Source organism: Heterodontus francisci, chromosome 17 (genome assembly GCF_036365525.1).
Source record: "Heterodontus francisci isolate sHetFra1 chromosome 17, sHetFra1.hap1, whole genome shotgun sequence".
NCBI lineage: Eukaryota > Metazoa > Chordata > Chondrichthyes > Heterodontiformes > Heterodontidae > Heterodontus > Heterodontus francisci.
Genome location: NC_090387.1, coordinates 47,484,232 through 47,506,370, shown reverse-complemented (window position 1 = coordinate 47,506,370; position 22,139 = coordinate 47,484,232). Strand labels below are relative to the sequence as shown.

The 22,139-nt window shown below is 42.3% G+C and overlaps 1 protein-coding gene across 6 annotated transcripts in view; it reads right to left on the bottom strand.

Annotated features, from left to right (window-relative positions):
* Window positions 1-22,139, bottom strand: part of phkb (phosphorylase kinase, beta) — a 368,089-nt gene that overhangs the window by 244,325 nt on the left and 101,625 nt on the right. For all 6 annotated transcript variants that reach the window (XM_068049379.1, XM_068049377.1, XM_068049380.1 and 3 more), the window contains one exon: window positions 10,188-10,287. In XM_068049379.1, the coding sequence (XP_067905480.1) occupies window positions 10,188-10,287 (100 nt within the window). The remainder of the gene's footprint in view (window positions 1-10,187; window positions 10,288-22,139) is intronic.

Below are 22,139 nucleotides of genomic sequence, written 5' to 3'. Positions count from 1 at the left end.
ACCATTTGTCAATGTTCCACCCACCTGACTAGTACGTTGGCATCTTCCTACAGTCTCCAATCTTCTTCTTATTCATTATAAACCACATATTGTCTGCAAACTGCTAAATTGTGGTGATAACAGAGACCTGCCTCAAAAAAGGGCAGGACTGGATACTATATATTCCTGGATAGGTGTTCAGCAATGATAGGGAAGGAAAGAAAGAAGGTGGGGTGGCAGCATTGATTGAGGAGAATATTGCAGTGCTGGAGAGAGAGAGGATGTCCTAGAGTAGTCAAGGACCGAATCTATTTAGTTGGAGCTAAGAAACAATAGAGGTACCATTATATTACTGAGTGTATTCTTTATGTCACCAACTAGTTGTAAAGATATAGAGGAACAAATCTCAAGGAAATTACAGAGGTGCAAAAACTATATACAGCAATTATAATAGGAGAACTTTAATTATCCTAATATAGACTGGAATAATAAAAGTGTGAAGGGCAGAGAGGGGGAAAAGGTTCTAAAGTATGTTCAGGAGAACTTTCTAAGTATGTTTCCAGTCCAACAGGGAAGAGGTAAGACAAATAGATCAAGTGTCAGTTGGGGAACATTTAAGGCACAGTGATTACAGTATCATAAAGTTTAGGTTAGCTATGGAAAAGGACAAGGCGCAATCCAGAGTAAAAATAATTAATTGAGGAAGGCCAATTTCAATGGGATGAGAACAGATCAGGCCCAGGTAAACTGGAATCTAAGATTGGCAGGCAATTGAACAATGAACTGCCTTTGAAGAGAAGATAATTCGGGTGCATTTGAGGTAAATTCCCAAGAGGGGAATAGGTAGGACAAAGAAAGGCAAAGGTCCCTGGATGATGAAGGAGATTGAGAGTAAGATGAAACAGAAAAATGGCATGTATGACAGATGTCAGGTTGACAATACAAGTGAAAACCATGCTGATATAGAAAGTTTAGAGTGGAGGTGATAAAGAAATAAGAGCAGCAAAGAGAGAGTATGAGAACAGACTGGCAGCTAACATACAAGGGAATCTAAAAGTCTTCTATTGGCATATAAATAGTAAACAAGTGATAAAAGGAGTAGTGTTGATTAGGTACCAAAGATTGAATTTTTGCATGGAGGCAGAGGGCATGGCTGAGTTACTAAATGAGTACTTTGCATCTGTGTTTACTAAGGAAGCAAATGCTGCCAAAGTCTTAGAGAAAAAGGAGGTAGTTGAGACACTGGATGGGCTAAAAAGTGACAGCAAGGAGGTATTAGAAAGACTGGCTGTACTTAAGGTTGCTAAGTCACCATGACCAGATCAGATGCATCCGAGGATACCGAGGGAAGGAAGGACGAAAATTGCAGAGGCATGAGCCATAATCTTACAATCCTCCTTTGCCACTCGCCAAAATCTGCCATCCTACCCACCTGTACTCATTCCCAACTGTTGACTGTTTATTTCAGACTGTTCGCTGCCCACTTAACTGCTGATTGCCTCTCATAATCGCCACTGGTTCATGTTACACTTCAGGGTCTTTTCTAGTCTCCTTATCCTTGCTTAATTCTTGTGTCTTAGATCACGGTCATGAGTGAGCCCCAATGCTGCATTCCTTTGAGAGTATTCTTGTTTTGAGATCTAGGTAAGCTTTTTTTAATGCACTTGGGGGTTGAATCGTAAACCCTGAATGGTAATTGCCTTCAGTTGCTGTCCTTCAAGAGATCTTTCTCCATCTTTGAAAGTGATTACGCATCACAGCAGAAATTGTTTTAGGTTTAAAATATCAAAAATTTATTTTTCAAAAGATGAACAAGCACAGTCGTTAACCTTGTTACATATTTACAGTGAGAAAGCTTCCATTTAACTCTTTTGAGTGAGCAAAGTAATAAAAAGTTTGCAATGCAAGTTTAATCTTCAATTTAAAATTTAATCTTTTGCAAATAATTTCGAAATATGTTGCGTTTTTCCTTTTTTCAGGAACATCAAAGTGATTGGTTGAGTCTATAAGATACCAAAAAGCAACCTCTCAAGAGATTTTGCAACTATTTTTGTTTTAAATCCTTTTTATATGTCCTAGAAAAGAGCTACCAGGACTACTGGAGTTTTAAACTCTGGTCTCCTTAAATTCGAAAAGGAGTTGTCAGTTAAATACAGACAGAACCAAACAAATATTAATTTCTTTCAAATTATCTCCTTCTCAAGGCTTTGACCAACAAAAACCCAACAATGTCCAAGTAAGCACGATGCAAGAATCTGAACTGCAATCGTTTTAAAATCTGCTTATGTTCCGTCAATAGGTTTAAAGAAACAGCGACCAAAACAAACTTGACAAAATATCTAACTTTTGCCATGTCATAGATGAACTTTTATCTCCCCACATATCTACATTCTTCCAGTCAACCCAAATCTCACTGCCATATCATTTACCTGAGTGCTCACTGCTCTAATTTCCTCAAATAGCATCCAAACTACTCCCCAGTCCTATCTAATCATTACTCTTCCCCCAAATACCCACTACAACCCCCAAATCCTCACTGGTATCCTCACTCAAACTACTCACTACTCCCCTGCAACTACGACTATTCCCAAATCCTTATAACCCCTAGAACTCCTGAGCAAGCAGAATATGGTTTTGTTTACTGTCACCAACATTCTGGCAGATCAACTTCCTTATGAAACACATGTGCTACAGTACCACATAAAATCCAATTCACAATATTCAGTTAGTCAGTACTGAGTGCCTGTCATGATGACAAGATTGGAGATACAGTACGGCGACAGATATGTGGCGGCACAGTGGTTAGCATCGCAGCCTCACAGCTCCAGCGACCCGGGTTCAATTCTGGGTACTGCCTGTGTGGAGTTTGCAAATTCTCCCTGTGTCTGCATGGGTTTTTGCCGGGTGCTTCGGTTTCCTCCCACCACCAAAGACCTGCAGGTTGATAGGTAAATTGGACATTATAAATTGCCCCTAGTATAGGTAGGTGGTAGGGGAATATAGGGACAAGTGGGATGTGGTAGGGAATATGGGATTAGTGTAGGATTAGTATAAATGGGTGGTTGATGGTCGGCACAGACTCGGTGGGCCGAAGGGCCTGTATCAGTGCTGTATCTCTAAATAAAATAAATAAAAATATAAACAATGGCGGCCCTCACGCGTGGGCTGCACTTCGCGGAGCTGCTACGATATTAAACGCGGCGACTCATTTAAATCGCCAGGGCAGACTGCACCACCAACCCCCCCCACCCCCGTCCCCCCAGGTGATGTGGAGGGGGCAGACAGTCTGCCGCGGCAATGGTGTTAGCAGCCTTTGCGCAGGCACTGACGCCATTTTTAAAGGACTTCCAGCCCTTTCATTTAATTTAAATTTTTAAAGAGAGATGTTGGAAAAGGACAGGAGCGTACTTCACCGACACCAGTATCGCTCGGGATAGGTCATTTAAATATTTAAATTTGGCTCCTATTGCCGAGTGGCTGGGGGGCCACCACGAGGCCTTGCTGCCGCCGGCAATATCGTGCTGGGCCTTTCTGGCTTCGAGGCCTGTGTAGGTCCTCTGCCGGAGACATTTTCCAACCTCACCCCATCCCACGACCCTTGATATCGGGTGGGGGGGGGGGGGGGGGCTGTAAAATCTAGCCCACAGGGAAGTATAACCATAAGCAATGATGCCACATCACTGTGAAACAGGTGGTTACCCAGGGGGATTAAAACAAAGAGAATAGGCGAGTGATAATGGCAAGATTTTTTTTATTCATTCATGGGATGTGGGTGTCGCTGGCTAGGCTAGCATTTATTGCCCATCCCCAATTGCCCTTGAAAAGGTGCTGGTGAGATGCCTTTTTGAACCGCTGCAGTCCATGTGAGGTAGGTATACCGACAGTGCTGTCAGGAAGGGAGTTCCAGGATTTTGATCCAGCGACAGTGAAAGAATGGTGATGTCGTTCCAAGGCAGGATGATGTGTGGCTTGGAGGGGAACTTGCAGGTGGTGGTGTTCCCATGCACTTGCTGCCCTTGTCCTTCTAGGTGGTAGAAGTTGGGTTTGGAAGATGCTGTCTAAGGAGCCTTGGTGCGTTGCTGCAGTGCATCTTGTAGATGGTACACAATTCAATTATTAAAGGGGTAGGCAACTTTTCTCAGGCGGTAAAAAAGGCAAATGGTATGTTGGCCTTCATAGTGAGAGGATTCGAGTACAGGAGCAGGGATGTCTTGCTGCAATTATACAGGGCCTTGGTGAGGCCACACCTGGAATATTGTGTGCAGTTTTGCTCTCCTTATCTGAGGAAGGATGTTCTTGCTATAGAGGGAGTGCAGCGAAGGTTTACCAAACTGATTCCTGGGATGGCGGGACTAACGCATGAGGAGAGATTGAGTCGGTTAGGATTATATTCGCTGGAGTTCAGAAGAGTCAGGGGGATCTCATAGAAACCTATAAATTTCTAACAGGACTTGACAGGGTAGATGCAGGAAGGATGTTCCCGATGGTGGGGGAGTCCAGAACCAGGGGTCATTGTCTAAGGATACAGGGTAAACCTTTTAGGACTGAGATGAGGAGAAATTTCTTCACCCAGAGAGTGGTGAGCCTGTGGAATTCGCTACCACAGAAAGCAGTTGAGGCCAAAACATTGTATGTTTTCAAGAAGGAGTTAGATATAGCTCTTGGGTCTAAAGGGATCAAAGGGTATAGGGCGAAAGTGGGAACAGGTTACTGAGTTGGATGATCAGCCGTGATCATAATGCATAGCAGAGCAGGCTCGAAGGGCCGAATGGCCTACTCCTGCTTCTATTTTCTATGTTTCTTGTGGGTGTAAGTTGAATCCCTGGTGCCAGGATGAAGGACATAAAGTGAATGGAAAAACTTTTGGAAAGGGAGTGAAAACAGTCAAAAGTTCTGGCCCAGATAGGAACCAATGGCATAGGAAAAAAAATGTATGGAGGTATTATGAGGAGTTTGGGTCAAGGCTGAAGACCAAGACCTTAAGGGTGGTAATCTCTGAGCTAGTTCCTGTGCCACATGCTGGAAGGTTAGGTAAGGATAGATTAAATTCATTGATGCACAGCTCAAGAAATGGTGCAGTACAGAGTGTTTCAGATTCCACGTAATAGTCTGGGACAGAGCAAAGTTATTCAGGAGGGACAGACTTATGTGAACCAGAAGAGTACCAATGTGCTTGCAGAAAAGGGTAAATAAATAAATAGTGGGTGCTAATTTATATTAGTAAAACAGAGCAAGGGGAAAGCAGAACAGACTGTTGGCTAATAATAATTAGGAAATATGTAGTAAGGATATTAAAGGATAACCCGAATTGTAATGAATGCAAAGAGTATATAAGGAATAAAATGGGTGAATTAGAAGGTATATAGGGAGGAAATTGATGCTGTAGGAGTGGCTGAAACTTCAGTAGATTGGGAAGTTATTGCGTTTTAGGAAGGTCTAGGAAGGTAGGGCAGGAGGTAGGATGGAATTATTTGTTAGAGGCTAGTTACAATGGTATTGTATGCTGGAAGGGGTACTGAATCTTTTTAGTTAGAATTAAAGAACAGTAAAGGGAAAAAATTAATAATAGGAATAAGCCACAGGTCACCAAATAATCAAAGGGAAGGTGATGCAGTTTTATTGCCTTTCTTAATGCCATTATCAAACCTACACTCCTACTTTTAGAGTTACGCATTTGAATCCCGAGGTCTTGTTACTCATCCATATCCTTCAGCGCATTCCATTAGATGTATACTCTTATTTCTTGTTTTGCCTTCCAAAATGTATTATCTCACACTCATCTGCTGGCCCATTCCACTCACCTGGTAATGTCTTCCTGAGATCATCTAGTGTTTGCCTTGCTGTTGCCAGTACCTCTAGTATTGTCACAAATGTTTCAATTTTGAGATAGTGCAAAAATGCCCAAGTCCAGTATATATACCAAGAACAAAAGTAGACCCAGCACTGACCCTGACATATACCACTTCCAACCCTTTCCCAATCTGAACAACACACATTTACATCATTTCCTAGCCATTCTGTTACATTTCCTTTCATAACATAGTTCTGAAGTATTGCAACAAGCTTCTTGAGACACTTTATTAAACCCCTTCTGAAAATTCACATACGCTACATCTACCGTATTCCTTTTATCAATCCAATTGGTTACTGTTAGATTTGTCTTGCATAGCTTGTCTTTAAGAAATTCATGCTGAGCTGTCCTTAACCAACCCATGCATTTCTAAATGATCACTAATCTTAACTTGTATTGTCGATTCTATGCACAAATGTTGTTAAATTACCTGGTCTATAATTATACAGTTTATCCTTTGCACCCTTCTTGAATAAAGCGTTACATTGTTACTCTTCACTCCCATGCAGCAATTTGCATATTTAAGCAGAATTGAAATTTTGTGGCTGGAGCATCTATTGTCTAATGTCTGACTTCTTTCAACATCCATGCCATCAGGCAATGATTCATCCAACTTGAGCTTTGCTATCTTTTAAAATCATCCCTTTCCTAGTTATCGCTAACAACTGTTCCAGATCCCCTTCTAGTACACTTATGCTCTCACTTCCAATAACATTTGTTAAAACAAATAGCAAAATGTTTATTTAATTTCTCCTTCATATCTTCATTACAAGTAGACATCTTTGTTTATCTTCAACAGTCCTAACCCCTCTTAAAATATTTGTTTACTTTTTATAGGCTTTAATATTTCCACTTATATTATCTGATAGCCTTTTTTGCATATGTCCCTTTAGACACTAATCTCCCATGGGAGGTGAACAAGGGTTTAATTTTCCCATGGGCATCGGGCACCTGACGTCAGGGCCATTTGCATCCTGAGCCCGCGCTTCTTGGCAGTGTGCCTTCGATGCAAGTTTATGAGAGATAGCCTGCTAATTGGTTGTCTCTGCGTTCGCTATTCCATTAAAGATGGCGGGTAGGACACATGCGGAAGGGCCAATTGCAGGGCCCAAAAGGATGACCAGCCAGCAGTCCGACTAGGAGATGTGAGCACTGCTCAGGCAAAGGGAGATCTAGGGGCTTCTCAAAATGGAGGTGCTCATGACAGGGTGCAGATGGCATGTTTAAAAAGGCGGCCCAGAACTGTGAGGGACAGATGTATCACTTTCAGCCTTTGGGATCATTGATAACAGCATGCACATCAGCCTCTGATTGCCATCCAGCCTTCCACTCTGAAGCCACCCGGGCTCTGGACGGAGCAGGGGATACGTGCGGCACCGACAAACTTGCTTCCGTCTCTGAAAATGGCCACTAATTGAGGCCTTAAGTGTCTTGATTGCTTACCCACCTCCAGCGTGCAGGCTACTGATTCTAGCCCGCCCCCAGGAAACTCGCCTGGAAGCAGGACCACATCAGGAAGCCACCAAAATGGGGTTTTCCACTCCACTGCCTCTGAACCCTCTTCTATAGTGATATAGTGATTCTTTTTCTGGTGTATTCATTCTGTCTCATGATGTAGACCTTAGTTTTTGACACTGCGAATTAAATGTTCCTGCAATTCAGTATTTTATCAATTTTCAAATAGTGCAATTTTGTGCAGGATTTTTGGTGCATTCTATTTGCTTTCTAAAATTATACACAAACATTGATAACCTGCTAACAAGGCAAGACAATAAAAACATATTCTGTTCAGAACAAGATTATTAAAAGTTAATCACCTACTTATATACATCAAGAATTTTAAAGTTAGATTGCCCACCTTGTAGGATCTCTTCATTCTTTTGAGTGAAATGCATTCTTTATTCACAGCCAAGTTTCATCAGCATGGGAACAGATTTTATTTCAAAAGTAATTTCTAATTCAGAAGTTGCATTGAGGGCGATTTAGATGTGGGGCGGGTTTGAAGTGCATGGGAGAGTGGATATTGAGAAACAAAGTGATTGAAGTACAGATAGGAGGCAGTCCAACTGTGGGCCAATGTGGTGCTTGACTGGGGAGTGGAAGTAAGGTGCAACTGACTCGGGAAAAAGTGAAGGGTAAGTGAGGAACTGGGTGTACACAGTAAGTGTTGTACAGGTGGAAGTCTGAATTGAAGTTCCAATCATGATTAAGGATAAGAAAGCTGTTAAGATGTGAAATTCATCCCTTAGAAGAAAGACGCAGAAAGAAGGGAAAGAATAAATTATGTTACTTGAAACCAGCCAGTGAGATGTTGGGTTCAGTGATTGTAAAGATGAAGTCTGGGATAAATGAGTAGTGGGAGGGTGTTCTGCAGTGCAGAGGTTTAAGAGTGGTGTAAGTGCATTCTCAGGCTTGCAATAAATGAGAGGGCTTTGGAATTAGCAAAGGGGATTCTAGCATGTGGGAATATTGGAAAAGGGTTCAAGGCATCTGGAAGCAAAGTGGGGTAGGTATTAGATGTAGAAGTAAGTATGTATAGTCTCTGAGCATATCCTTGAAGTGGTCCAGCAAGCCACTCAGTTGTCAAAGACAATTAGGAATGGGCAACAAATACTGGCCTTGTCAGCGATGCCCATATTCAATGACAGAATTTTTAAAAATGATGGTGGTGGGTGTGAGGCACTGGTTCAGGGAGGGGTCTGTCCAGGATTGCAAGCCTACAGATTACAGGCACTTTGGGATGAAAGTAGTGACAAATGTGTAGCTAGAGGTATCTAGGGCATGACCCTCATTTGCTAGTGATGAGAATGCTCCATTGGTTGGTATCAGGCACATTACCCTATACTGCAACACGGACTACACATCAAAAGTACTTTATTGGCTGTGGATCACTTTGAGACGTCCTGAGGTCATGAAAGGCACTATATAAAATCCAAGCCTCGATGCAAGATCTTTCATGAGAAAGGAGGGAAGAAATGGAGAAAACTGAGAGAAAACAATTATTCTGTTTTTGTCTGTTTTCCTCAATACATTTTCCATTAGCTGAGAAAGCAATGGCCAACAGTATCACTGTTATGACCAGGTAAGAAAGGTGTCTAGGGGTTTCTTTCAGCCTTCACCTGGTCTTGTTGTAACAGGGTTTGGTTTTTAAACACACTGTTTTGAGCTTCCCCTTGGTGAATCCTTGTTCACCACTTTCCAATTATCAGGCAAAGAAATGAACATTAACAGGCCTTCTTAGATTTAAAGAAGAAAAGTGAAATTTATTAAAACTTAAACTTTAATTCGATTAACGCCTATGGATACACGACATGCTAGCATGCAAATAGAGACAGAAAAAATAAAGTAGAGAGATTTGAGGCAATATCAGAAGAGTTTCTTGTTTCTGTGCTTCGAGCTCATTTAGTCCTTTTGTGGGTAGTTCTTGCTTTTCGTTGGGGCCCACTATTCTTCTTAAACCTTGATCACTGTAGGTGACTTTTCTCTCTTGGGGTTCATGTGTCTTCAATGGGTCTTCAGTTCCGTGAGAAAGTGATGGGAGCAGACAGGAGAGAGATGTTCTCAGTCCAGGAGTAAACAGCTTTCTGAGTTCAAATTCACTGTGGCAAGTTCAAATTCAAAAAACTCCAACAGCCAGTTAGTCATGTGACTAAACTGGTCTGACCATGTCTGTTTGTGTATTTGGCCATCTTAACAGTTAACCTGGAATGCTAGCCTCTCCACCTTCAATGTCTGGTAATCAAAAGTCCCTTGTGGATTAAATTGGAGCAGGGAGTAGCCCCTTTGTCCTTACTATACAAATGTCTTTCCAGTCAAGGGTCTGGTGGTTCTTTTTAAAACAAGTTATTTCTTTACTCCAGTAGCAGTTTAAAAATCAATGTTCATGTGGCAAAATTAATATTTCATTCTTGGCAGGTGGGGGGCCTGCATGACAATCTCAAATTTCTCTAAGACTACCACTAATTCCATTTTGCTAGGCGAACTCGTGATAGGGTAAATTGAATAATATCTATACATCGTTCAGATGAGGTGTTCTGTTTTTTATATTGTGAAAATGACAGCTTAAGTACATGATGTATAATGCGATCTTGTGAAAAGAACTGGTAAGAACATGGCTAACATTGCAATTTTCTTAATAAAGGGCTAATAAAGAACATTCACAAACATTACTCTGGCAAGATCATTCATTTCTTACAAATTGATACCAACTCCTGGATAATACAAGCCTACAAGAGTTTCTCAGAAGATTTTTTTTTGTAATTAAACATACTTGTTTACATCTGTTCACAATCATTACTGCAGGTAAAATTAATCTTAAATGAAAGGTAACATGGATATCCATACATTAGTGTTTTACCTTATCAGCTTGACGCATGTAGCAGTAGAGGATTCCTCGCATGCATTTTACAGCACAGTATTCCAGCTCATGTGTCCTTCCCTTGTCATCGTCAATGCGCCTAGACAATGGAAATAAGACATAACAGAAAATTTATCAAAATAAAAATCAAGTACTTTTAACAATATGCCCAGTCCCATTATGTCTAAATTAAAACTGGAAGTTATAACTAATAATATTATGCCTAAATTAGTGATGCAAAATAATTGAACAATTTGATATACAGCATATCTGCTGACCTTTTTCAAATGGATTATTCAGTCCATATGGCTTTAAAACAAATCTGCATTGTTGTATCAGAGCAAGCATGAAAGACTAGTATGCCCATGAAAAATTCGTCAGCAAGTAACTGTGAAACATGAAGCACAGTATTAGGTTTGTGCCTCTTGATTTTGTTTATTGAATAAATAAATACAGACCGAATTATTCCTCAGATTGGCAACCCGTCATAAAATAATACAATGTCCTGGTGAAAAAGGTGCTGGACATCATGTATAATGCTTAGCACTGTACTGAATAAGACCTACTTTGTTTCATTTGAATCACTCAAGTTTATAGAGTGACACAATAGGGAGTGTTTAAAATTATAAAAGGATGGGACAGGGCAGAAAGAAACAGACTACCCTATTTGCTCAGGTGCAGAGTAAACATTGACACAGCCAGTTGGAACAAATGTTCTGTTTCCATATTGTAACTTCTATGTATGCACCTGGTTACATTTGATCCAATATATAGATATAACATTCCCAAGTATTAAAAATTAAATTATAAATGACTGATAGTGCCCCGTTAGTGTTGTCAAGCAAGATTTTAATAAAAGCTGAAGAATGAGAAAGGCTACCTGGGCCATTGTGTGTAGTTTGTCTGTTGAATTAGTTCTGCAACAAGTTAATATCTTATAGTAATCTTTGAGATTTTGATTTCACACAGCATAAATCCTAATCTCTCATTGCCTTGTTTTGACTCCAAACCAAAATGTTTCTACACCTTTCTGCAGCAAAAATGTTGAATCAGTTCTTGAACTGGTTATTTTAATTTAAAATTAGCAATTGCTGACTGAGGAATTGTTTAACTTTCCTTTTGTTCCTTTTTTTCTAATTTTGAATAATGCTCTCTGATCTAATGACTTGGATTCAGTACAAATAATGTTGTAACTTCTATTTTATCTACTTGCTTCATTGTTTATTGTTTAGTATAATAACCACATCAAATGACAATAGAATGTTGCACCATGCCCGAGCAAAGATAATTAATTACTGTAATTGATTGCAGCATGGTAGCTAATGAACACCCTAGTAATGGGAATATTTACTCCAACAATAATTCATACTTCACTAGAGAAATTGCTGAGTTTATGAAATGGACTTTCTGCTTTGCAAGTACTATTTCTCTTGCAGCATTACATCCTTACTGCAGCAGAAAATATTTTTTGAACGTAAGTAACGTTCAATAGTTTCATGTCCCTGAATGTAATCAAATACCATAACTATTTGGGATGAGTGCAAACCTATATAAATGAAATTCAACTGGTATTAGTGTGGAGTCTGCATAGCCTTCTGTGGTTGTCATACACCTAACTCAGCACTAAGGTGCTCAATGGGATGACTAATGATGATTTTCAAATCCAGGCCCAGTGGTCAAAGGCCAATATCCTAAGAAATAGTATCATCAAGCCCTTGCCAATTTTTTGAAGTTTGATTTATGAATCCCTTCATTTGAAACAAAATATGTAAAATATAATCTATGCAAATATAAAATTATGTACAAATAATAATTGCCATTATAGTTTCAAAGGCTTGTCAAAAATTTTGTAAAACTTGGAGATGTATAATGTAGTAACAATGAAAAAGTACCATCACTCTATTATATTGCTCACAAAATCCAAACATAAACATGATTTCTGAGCAATGAAAGGGTGTTTGGAGAGCACCTAAACAAAATATGAAAAATTTTCATAATCATCCAATTGAGTTCCTTCGACTGTGGCTACAAGAGCAGGTCAGAGGCTGGGAATTCTGCAGCAAGTAACTCACCTCCTGACTTCTCAAAGCCTGTCCACCATCGACAAGACGCAAGTCAGGAGTGTGATGGAGTACATCCACTTGCCTGGATGAGTGCAGTTCCAACAACACTCAAGAAGCTCGACACCATCCAAGACAAAGCAGCCTGATTTAATTGGCACCCCATCCACCACCTTTAACATTCACTCCCTCCACCACCGACGCAAAGTGGCAGCGGTGTGTACCATCTACAAGATACACTGCAGCAACGCACCAAGGCTCCTTCGACAGCACCTTCCAAACTTGCAACCTCTACCACCTAGAAGGACAAGGGCAGCAAATGCATGGAAACAACACCATCTCCAAGATCCTCTCCAAGCCACACACTTGGAACTATATCACTGTTCCTTCACTGTCTCTGGGTCAAAATCCTGGAACTCCCTTCCGAACAGCACTGTGGGTGTACCTACACCCCAAGGACTGCAGCTGTTCAAGAAGGTAGCTCACCTTCTCAAAGGCAATTAAGGATGGGCAATAAATGCTGGCCTTGCCAGCAATGCCCACATCCCCCCGAACGAATAAAAAAAGATAAATTGACAAGGTATTGCTTGGGTAAAGGTCTAAAGAATGCATGTAGCAATGTAAAGCAAAAGGATGAACTTTGTATATCACCCAGCAGTTTTCTTTGTAGCTTTTAAAAAATGTTTTTTGGACCTCACATTCAAGATCACATTTATCACCTCCTGAAGTTTTTGCTGTAAAAAGTTCATTCCCAGTCTTAGAGCAGTTTCAGGGTCAATATCATTTCCATACCAATATTTTTATAGAAATAGCATTTTGAGTTGGATAAAGTGAACAAACAGATATTTGACTATCATTTTCTAATCCAGTCACACATTTTCTTAAATAACTTCACAAAATGTAGTCTAACTTCAAATATTATTTGAATTTTATCATTCAGTTGTCATGCTAGGCCCCCACCCGCCAAGCATGAGGCAAATCAATTTTGTCATGAACATTGATTTTTTAACTGTTGTTGGAGTGAGGAAATGACTTGTTAAACAGATCAGCCATGGCTGGAAAAAAAGCAGACGTCGAAGGTGAAGAAGCACATTCCAGGGCCTGCTAAGAAGGATACAATCCACAAGGGCCAGGACTGGTTAGAGCAGTTAGTCACATGACTACCTGGCTTTTCCAGGGTTTTCTTTTGAACTGGCCACAGAGAGTTTGAAGAGAGTGTCTGTTTACTCCTGAACTGAGAAGATCCCTCCTGTCCAAAAGAGAAGTTGAGGACTGGGGCGGATCAGCCATGATCTTATTGAATGGTGGGGCAGGCTCGAGGGGCTGAATGGCCTACTCCTGCTCCTATTTCTTATGTTCTTATGTCTAGTCCCCTCTCTTTCTCACAAGCCTCTGAATCCACTGAAGACACATGAACTAAAGGCCTGCTACACGACCCGAACCCGATGGGAACCGATAACATGTCGGGGTCGGGTCGGGTCATTCTTCTGGGTCTGGCTTTCGGGCTCGGGTCGGGTCCAGCCGGGTCCAGGTTGGACACAGTCCCACAGTATTACCTTTTGCTCTGCTGAGAAGTCGAGTTTATTAAGTGTCAAAAGTTGAAAAGCCTGCCTGAGCTGGGAGTCCGGAACGTCAAGGAGGGAGACTCTGAGTCTGTGCAGTGAGCGTCTCTTTTGTTGCTTACCTGCACAAACTGAAAAGGTGAAAAAAAGATTCGGAATCAGAAGGTAGGTAAAGTGAATATTCCGGTGGTCGGGTCGGGTGCCGGGAAAAATGGAAGGACTCGGGCCGGGTCGAGCTCGGGTCCGATGTGGTTCTGTCGGGTTTGGGTCAGGTTTATTTTTCCTGACCTGAGCAGGCCTTTAACATGAACCCCAAGAGAGAAAAGTCTCCTACAGTGAACAAGATTTAAGGAGAATACTGGGCCCCAACGAAAAGCAAGATCTACCTACAATCAAGACTCTACAGTGAGCTCGAAGAACCGTAACAACAACTCTTCAGATATTGCCTCAAAAGTTTCCACTTTATTTTTCTTCTGCTCTTTTCTGTCTCTATTTGCATGTGTGTATCGCGTATGCATGCTTGCGTGGGCGTGTCGTGTATCCATAGGCGTCAACCGAATTAGAGTTTAAGTTTAATAAATTTCAACTTTTCTTCTTTAAACCTAAGAAAGCATTTGTGCTGGTTTCTTTGCCTTATAATTAGAAAGCAGTGAACAAGGATTAATCAAGAGGGTGGGGGGGGGGGGGGGAGCTAAAACACGGTGTGTTAAAAATTAAACCCTGTTACGGTAAGACCAGGTGAAGGCTGAAAGGGAACCCTAGACCTCTTTCTCACCTGGTCGTAACACAGTAAAAATACAGTGTTGGCTGTGTTACGACCAGGTGAGAAGGGTCTAAGGTTTCCCTCTCAGCCTTTGCCTGGTTTAACCGTAACAGCGTTTAATTAAAAAAAAACGTATTTTAGCTGCTCTTTAGTGAATCCTTGTTCACCGCTTTCCAATTGTAAGGCAAAGAAATCAATTCAGACAGGCTTTCTTAGATTTAAACAAGAAAGGTAGAAGTTTATTAATCTTCAACTATAATCCGGTTAATGACTATGAATATGCGACGTGACCGCACTAGCATACATACGCAATAAACACACGCTCAGACAGAGGCAGAGAAAGTACAAGGAATACAAGCAGTACAAGGGCGGCACAGTGTTGCAGTGGTTAACGCAGCAGCCTCACAGCTCCAGCGACCTGGGTTCAGTTCTGGGTACTGCCTGTGCGGAGTTTGCAAGTTCTCCCTGTGATCACGTGGGTTTCCGCCGGGTGCTCCGGTTTCCTCCCACAGCCAAAGACTCGCAGGTTGATAAGTAAACTGGCCATTGTAAATTGCCCCTAGTGTAGGTAGGTGGTAGGAGAATGGTGGAGATGTAATAGGGAATATGGGATTAATGTAGGATTAGTATAAATGGGAGGTTGTTGGTCGGCACAGACTCGGTGGGCTGAAGGGCCAGTTTCAGTGCTGTATCTTTCTATGACTAATAAAGGGGAAATTTTTGAGGCAATATCTGGTAGTTACAGTCCTTTAAGTTCAATGTAGAGTCTTTGGTTGCCAGAAGTCTTGCAATTTGTTGGGGCCCAGTTCACACTTCAACTTGTTCCGATGTAGGAGCCTTTTCTCTCTTGAGGTTTACGTGTCTTCTGTGGGTCCGGTGGCTTGGGAGAAAGAGAGAGACAGAGACAGAGAGAGAGACAGCCAGGCGAAAGACTTGCTTGTTTCAGCTTCAGTTTCAAAACTGTCTTCTTTATTCAAACTGTCCTGTGGCTAGTTCAAATAACCTAGACCAGCCAGTTAGTTATTTGACCAGCTGGTTTAACCAGTTCTGTTTGGTGATTCTGTTTCTTAGCAGTCATCCTGGAATGTGAACTTCCTCACCTTCAATGTCTGGTGACCACAGTCCATTTTTGGTTAAGTGGACCAGGGAATAGTCCTTTGTCTCTCCAAGCACTGTCTGTTAGTATGCAAATGTTTTTCCAGACAAGTGTCTGGTGATTTTATAACAAGTCCTTTCTCCACTCCAGCAACAGCTTAAAATCAATGTTCATATGACAAAATTAATATGCCTCATTCTTGGCAGGTGGGGATCTGCATGACAGCTATAAGACTTCAAGTTGCTCTGACAAGTTGACAACCAGAATAACTGCAGGTTGCCTTCTTCAGCCCTGCTCCGTAATTGCTTAAAATATACCCAATTTACGATGTTGTATCAGTGGGTCCAAAGTCTCATTCCTGAAATCAAATTTTTCCTCAGCTGCCATTTGTCCATTGGTGACAAAGAAGACCAACCATCCCCCCTTCATATCTTTTGGGACCGGAGCAAGCTGCTGCAGTTAAAGAGATGAATGACAAATATGATCATACCACTGAACCAAATATATTGTATACTTGGAGGACTCCTCTTCAAGAACACTGCAAACTGGTCCATGTTCTTCCTCAAAACTCAGATATAATGTTTATGGTAATAAAAATAGAAAGTACTGGAAATACTCAGTAGGCATGGCAGCATCTTGGGGAGAGAAGCCGAGTTAATGTTTCAGGTCTTTGAGCTTTCATCTGATGAGCTACAGGTATAAAAGGTATAGCGATATTCAAAATCATGAGGGCTCTGCACAGAGTAGATAGGGAGAAGTTGTTCCCACTCGTGAAAGGATCAAGAACGAGAGGGCACAGATTTAAGCTAATGGATAAGAGAAGCAAAGGTGACATGAGGAAAAACTTTTTCAAGCAGTGAGTGGTTGTGCTCTGCCTGTGAGTGTGGTAGAGGCAGTTTCAAATGAAGCATTCATAAAGGAATTAGACTGTTATATGAAAAGGAAGAATGTGCAGGGTTACGGGGAGAAGGCGGGGGAGTGGAACTGACTGAGTTACTCTTTCAGACAGCCGGTGTGGGCACGAAGGGCCAAATGGCCTCCTTCTGCGCTGTAACAATTCTGTGATTCTGAGATCAAGATAGCTATGTTCGATGAAAGAAAGAGAAAGAAAGCTTGCAACTTTCATGATCTCAGGATAGCTCAAAGAGTTTCACAATGTATAACTTTTGAAGTGCAGTCACAGCTGTAACATAGGGAAATTCAGGAGTCAATCTGCGCACAGGTCCCACAAACAGCAGTGGGATAAATGGTTAATTAATTTATTTTGGAGATGTTAGTTGAGGTATAAATATTGAACAGGACTGCATATTGAGAAACATATAGGAGAAACTGTTCCCCCATCTTGCCCATTGTTTGGGGAAAAATGTCATGTTGGAAGGACCAATTTTCCAATGAGATCTTGTATGTCCAAGCTGCCCTGGAAGAGCATCAGCTGCCAAAGTGGCAGCCAGCGACAGCCAAGTGTCTGGGTTACTTGCTTAAAACAAGAATTGGGCGACTTGAATATGCTAATCAGGCCTATCACCTGTTTCGGACCCCGCTGCCAAATTCAGCATAAATTGGATGGAGCATATTCATGGAGCCTGGTGCACCTAGTTTTCCCCCTGGTCAACAATGGCTGAACCAGTGTGCCTTAAAGGTGTGTTCTATTACTGTTCCAATTCTAAAGAGTGTTAATGCATTCTGGTTGCTAATTTCAAACATCCATTACTCTCCGCCCAGAATAAAACGGGAATATTTTTCTTCCTTATAGTCACTTCATTAAAGAAATTATGAGGAATTATTTCCCCTCACCAACACCAGTACTGTATTTTCTGTAAATATGTGAATATTTTTTATATCATGAGAATCTGTTACATGAGAACTGCTTCCACCATTGCAATTTTTTAAACATTGGGCTTATTGCGCACAAATGATGGCTTGATGACTTCAAACTTTAATTTTTACGACATCAGTAAGATAAAGAGGGACTTGAAGAAGAAAGATGCATTGTTCTACACTCGCTTACGTTAATTTCTACTTGTTTTATGCCGAATTTTATGTCCATTCATATACTGATGAGGTTATCAGGAAATTTCACCAGAAATTTTCATTGACTTGATCAACACAATAATCAGCTTAAATTCTGGTGTATATCAGCTCGAGAAAATCATGCCCATATATCTTCAAGTATGAAAGCAAAATACTGCAACGGCTCGAAATCTGAAATAAAAACAGAAAGTGCTGGAAATACTCAGCAGGTCAGACAGCATCTGTGGAGAGAGAAGCAGAGTTAACGTTTCAGGTCTGTGACCTTTTGAAAGGTCGCAGACCATTAATTCTGCTTCTCTCTCCACAGATGCTGCCTGACCTGCTGAGTATTTCCAGCACTTTCTGATTTTACCTTAAAAGTATGGACTCTTAAATACACTCCCACTTGGTTTTTCCTTTATTTAGGACCAAGTTTCTTGTGAATTGCTTATCCAAGCTCAATTTATACTAACCAAGTAGTGTAGGCACAAGTTAAATGTTAAATACACAGAAGATCAACATTAGGAAAAACATAAACTGTAATTCATGTTGGTCTACCCCAATTTTATCTTGTGCAATTTTTTAAAAGCTTGCCGTAGACTTGGCACATGAAGACACATTTTTTACAAATATAATTTATCACAGGGACTGGTTCACATATAACTTCAATGAACGATGCCTGGTAAACCAGGAAATTAACTTTAAATGCAAAAGTACTTCGAAAGTTACTTCATTAATAATCACTTGCAAAATGCTTTGTAAGTACAGATGTTTACACAAAATAAGCAAACACTGCTGGCATATATTAATCAAAAATCTACTCTCATTTGCAGTATTTGTTAATCTAAGATATATTAAAGCTAAAGTTACTTATCTATGCACAGAACAGATGCATTTATTCTGCCATTGGAAGTTTGTGGGCCATTCTTAGACCCCTGTCCACTCCACGGATCGGTGAGGAGGTCTCCTCTTCGTCTGCAGGTCAGGGAGGAGGTCTCCACCTCCTCATCAGCACCTTATTCTTCAAACAATAGCACTCAGGGACACCCTCTGCTTCAGTTTCGGTACGGGCAGTCTGCGCTAAATTCATTAATATTGGGTCGGCTTGATGAGCCTCAACTAGAGAATGGGTCTGTTTAACCCATTCTTTGGGTCTTCTAACTTCCCAAAGAAAGGTTTCAGATAACCAGACAGTAGGATCATCTGTCTGCAGTGCCAGTTCAGCTTCCTCTGATGCAGCTTGTTTGGCCATGGACCGAGTCACCACACAGTCAGGGGAAATACTGCAGACCTTCTCCTGCAACTGTCCTGTCCCCCTGACCTCTTTTGGTCTCTATAAAAGTACCAGGGAAGCTACCACCTTTGTCCCTGCCAGATCATTACCCAGGAGCAAGTCGACCCCATCCACAGGCAAATTAGGGATAATCCCCACAGTTACCGGTCCTGAACCGAGGTCGCCCTCCAAGTGCACCCGATATAAAGGTATGGGCATACACCGCCCTCCGATACCATTCACTAACACTTTAGCATTCACTGCACTCTCTGGGGGAAAGGTCATGCCTTTAACCAGCATGAGGAATTTGGTGGCCCTGTATTTGAGTACGACTATGGGCTTGCTTGCCTCACTCGAGGGGTATGGGGTCACTTTTCCTTGGTCCTGGTAATCTGCATGGATTTTGTTAAATTTTCCTGCATGCACAGCAGTATGTTTACTGGGTCTTACTGCTGCAGTTAAAGCCACACCCTGTCCCTGGCTTAAGAAGGTACTAGCCTCGAGTGTGGACATGTTCGTATTCTAGCAGTGAAACATAAGAAAACCTGTATTGAAGTGAAACATTTTTTTTAAAACTTGGGATCAATTTGGTTTTCCACTTCCAAATTCCCGTTTGCCGTTGGGTTACGATCCCGGACGATAGCCCCCAAATTTGTGTTACGGCCAGCTGAGGAGGGGGATCTCAGACTCCCCTCTTGCCCTTCCTCATGTTTGACTGCAACAGGGTTCATTCCTTTAAATAGTGGTTATGCTTACCACCTCTGTGAGTGTTTCCACATTGCCGGGTAGATGCCAGTGTTGTACCTGTACTAGAACAATTTGGCTAGGGGTCTGGCAAATTCTGGAGTACAGGTCTTCAGTTCTATTGCTAGAATATTGTCAGGACCCATTGCCTTTGCAGTATCCAGTGCACTAGGAACAATGTGGAAAATTGCCCAGGTATGTCCTGTACATAAAAAGCAGGACAAGTCCAACCCAGCCAATTACCACCCCATCAGTCTACTCTCAATAATCAGTAAAGTGATGGAAGGTGTCATCAACAGTGCCATCAAGCTGCACTTGCTTAGCGATAACCTGCTCAGCGATGCTCAGTTTGGGTTCCGCCAAGGCCACTCAGCTCCTGATCTGATTACAGCCATGGATCAAACATGGACAAAAGAGCTGAACTCAAGCTGAGGTGAGAGTGACGGCCCTGGATATCAAGGCAGCGTTTGACCGAGTATGGCATCGAGGAGCCTTCACAAAACTAGAGTCAATGGGAATCAGGCGAAAAACTTTCCACTGGTTGGAGTCATACCTCGCACAAAGGAAGATGATTGGTCAATCATCTCAGCTCCAGGACATCACTGCTGCAGGTTAGTATCCTAGGCCCAACCATCTTCAGCTGCTTCCTCAATGACCTTCCTTCAATCATAAGGTCAGAAGTGAGGATGTTCCCTTCCTAACAAAACTGTGGGTGTACCTACCCAACATGGACTGCAGCGGTTCAAGAAGGTAGCTCACCACTACCTTCTCAAAGACAATTAGGGATGGGCAATGAATGCTGGCCTGGCCAGCAATGCCCACATCCAATGAATGAATAAAAAAAAAACACAGAAAGCAGCAGCTGGCAATGGGGGCACAGCTCTCAGAGTTTGGGCCTACTGGTGATGACAAACAAACAACACCTTCCGCAGGAAGGGCAGCACCCCGGGCATCAGGAGGGCAGAGGAGAGGAACGAGGGGCAGGGAGGACGCGGAGGCCATACCCTCAGAATAGGATCTACTGCTGAAGATGGAGCTACCTGGAGATGACCCAGAACCAGTGCCGCAGGAGACTTCGACTCTCTAGGCAGATATTTACCGACATCTGTGACCCTGTCGCTGAAAACCTCACACCTCGCAGCACTGGTCACCATGCCCTGTCAGTGGCCGTCAAGTCACTGTGGCCTTGAACTTCTTCGATTCTAGCTCCTTCCGAGGATCAGCTGCGGACCTTGGTGGAATCTCACAAAACTAGCACAGCACTGCATCTTGTAGGTCTCTGCTGTCCTATTAGCCAGGGCTGGAAAGTATGCTCAGTTCACAACAAATGCAGTCTTATAGGCACAGAGGGCAGTGAATTTCGCCACCACTGCTGAAATTCCCCAGGTGAAGCGCATCATTGATTGCGCCCATGTGGCCATCGAGGCACCCAGTGACCAGCTAGTAAGATTCATCAACAAGAATGGCTCCACTCCCTCAACGTTCAGCTGGTCTGCAACCATAACAAGAGCTCGCTCCATGTGTGCCCTCACTTTTCTGGCAGCCGCCATGACTCCTTCCTTCTCCGCCAATCTTGTCTGCCGCAGCTCTTTCCTCCAACTCCCAAAGTCAATGGGTGGATCCTAGGGGACAAGGGATATCCCTTGAAGAGTTGACTACTCACTCCACTTTGAGAGCTCTGAATGTGATCAAACCAAAGCCATCTGCTCACCAAGACCACAATTAATCAGGCAATCGGGCTTCGAAAGAAGCATTTCCGGTACCTGGGCCAGTCAGGTGGCACTGTGCAATGCACTCCTGCAAGGGTCTTGTTCAGTATGATGGTCTGCTGCACACTCCATAACATGGCTCTCCAGAGAGGTGTGGACCTTGCGGACAGAGAGACCCTGGAAAGAGACAGCTCCTCGGAGGAAGAGGAGGAGCAAGACAGGCAACAGGAGGCAAAGGGGGAGGATGCAGATCACCAAGATGCTCCGGCTGCACAGGGAGCTGGCTGGGCTTGGCACGGGGTGCAAAGGTTTCAGCAGGATGCCAGTAATGTCAGGGATCATCTTATTCAGGAATGTTTCAACTGAGCCCCTCTGACCCAGGATGAAGGGCATAGTATGTAGTATGCAACTTACTCTGAGGTCCCTGTGCTAACACTTCCATTGAAGACACAGCCTGAAATATGTAAACTCTTACAGCCAATGAAGGATGCACATCTGCCTGGAGGTTTTGCTGTCACCGTTGAGGAACCCTTGATCTCCTTCATCACCTCATACCTCTTTTCTTGTCCTGCCATCAATAAAAGAAATCTCATATGTGTGGTTTCAAGTGTTGTTATTTACTTCATGTTCAGAAAGGAAAACAGTGCACAATTACAGCAAGAAGACACCACAGTGACCCACTGAATGCTCCACACGACGTGACTCCCAAGGCCTGCATCTGTGCCCAGCTGAGCA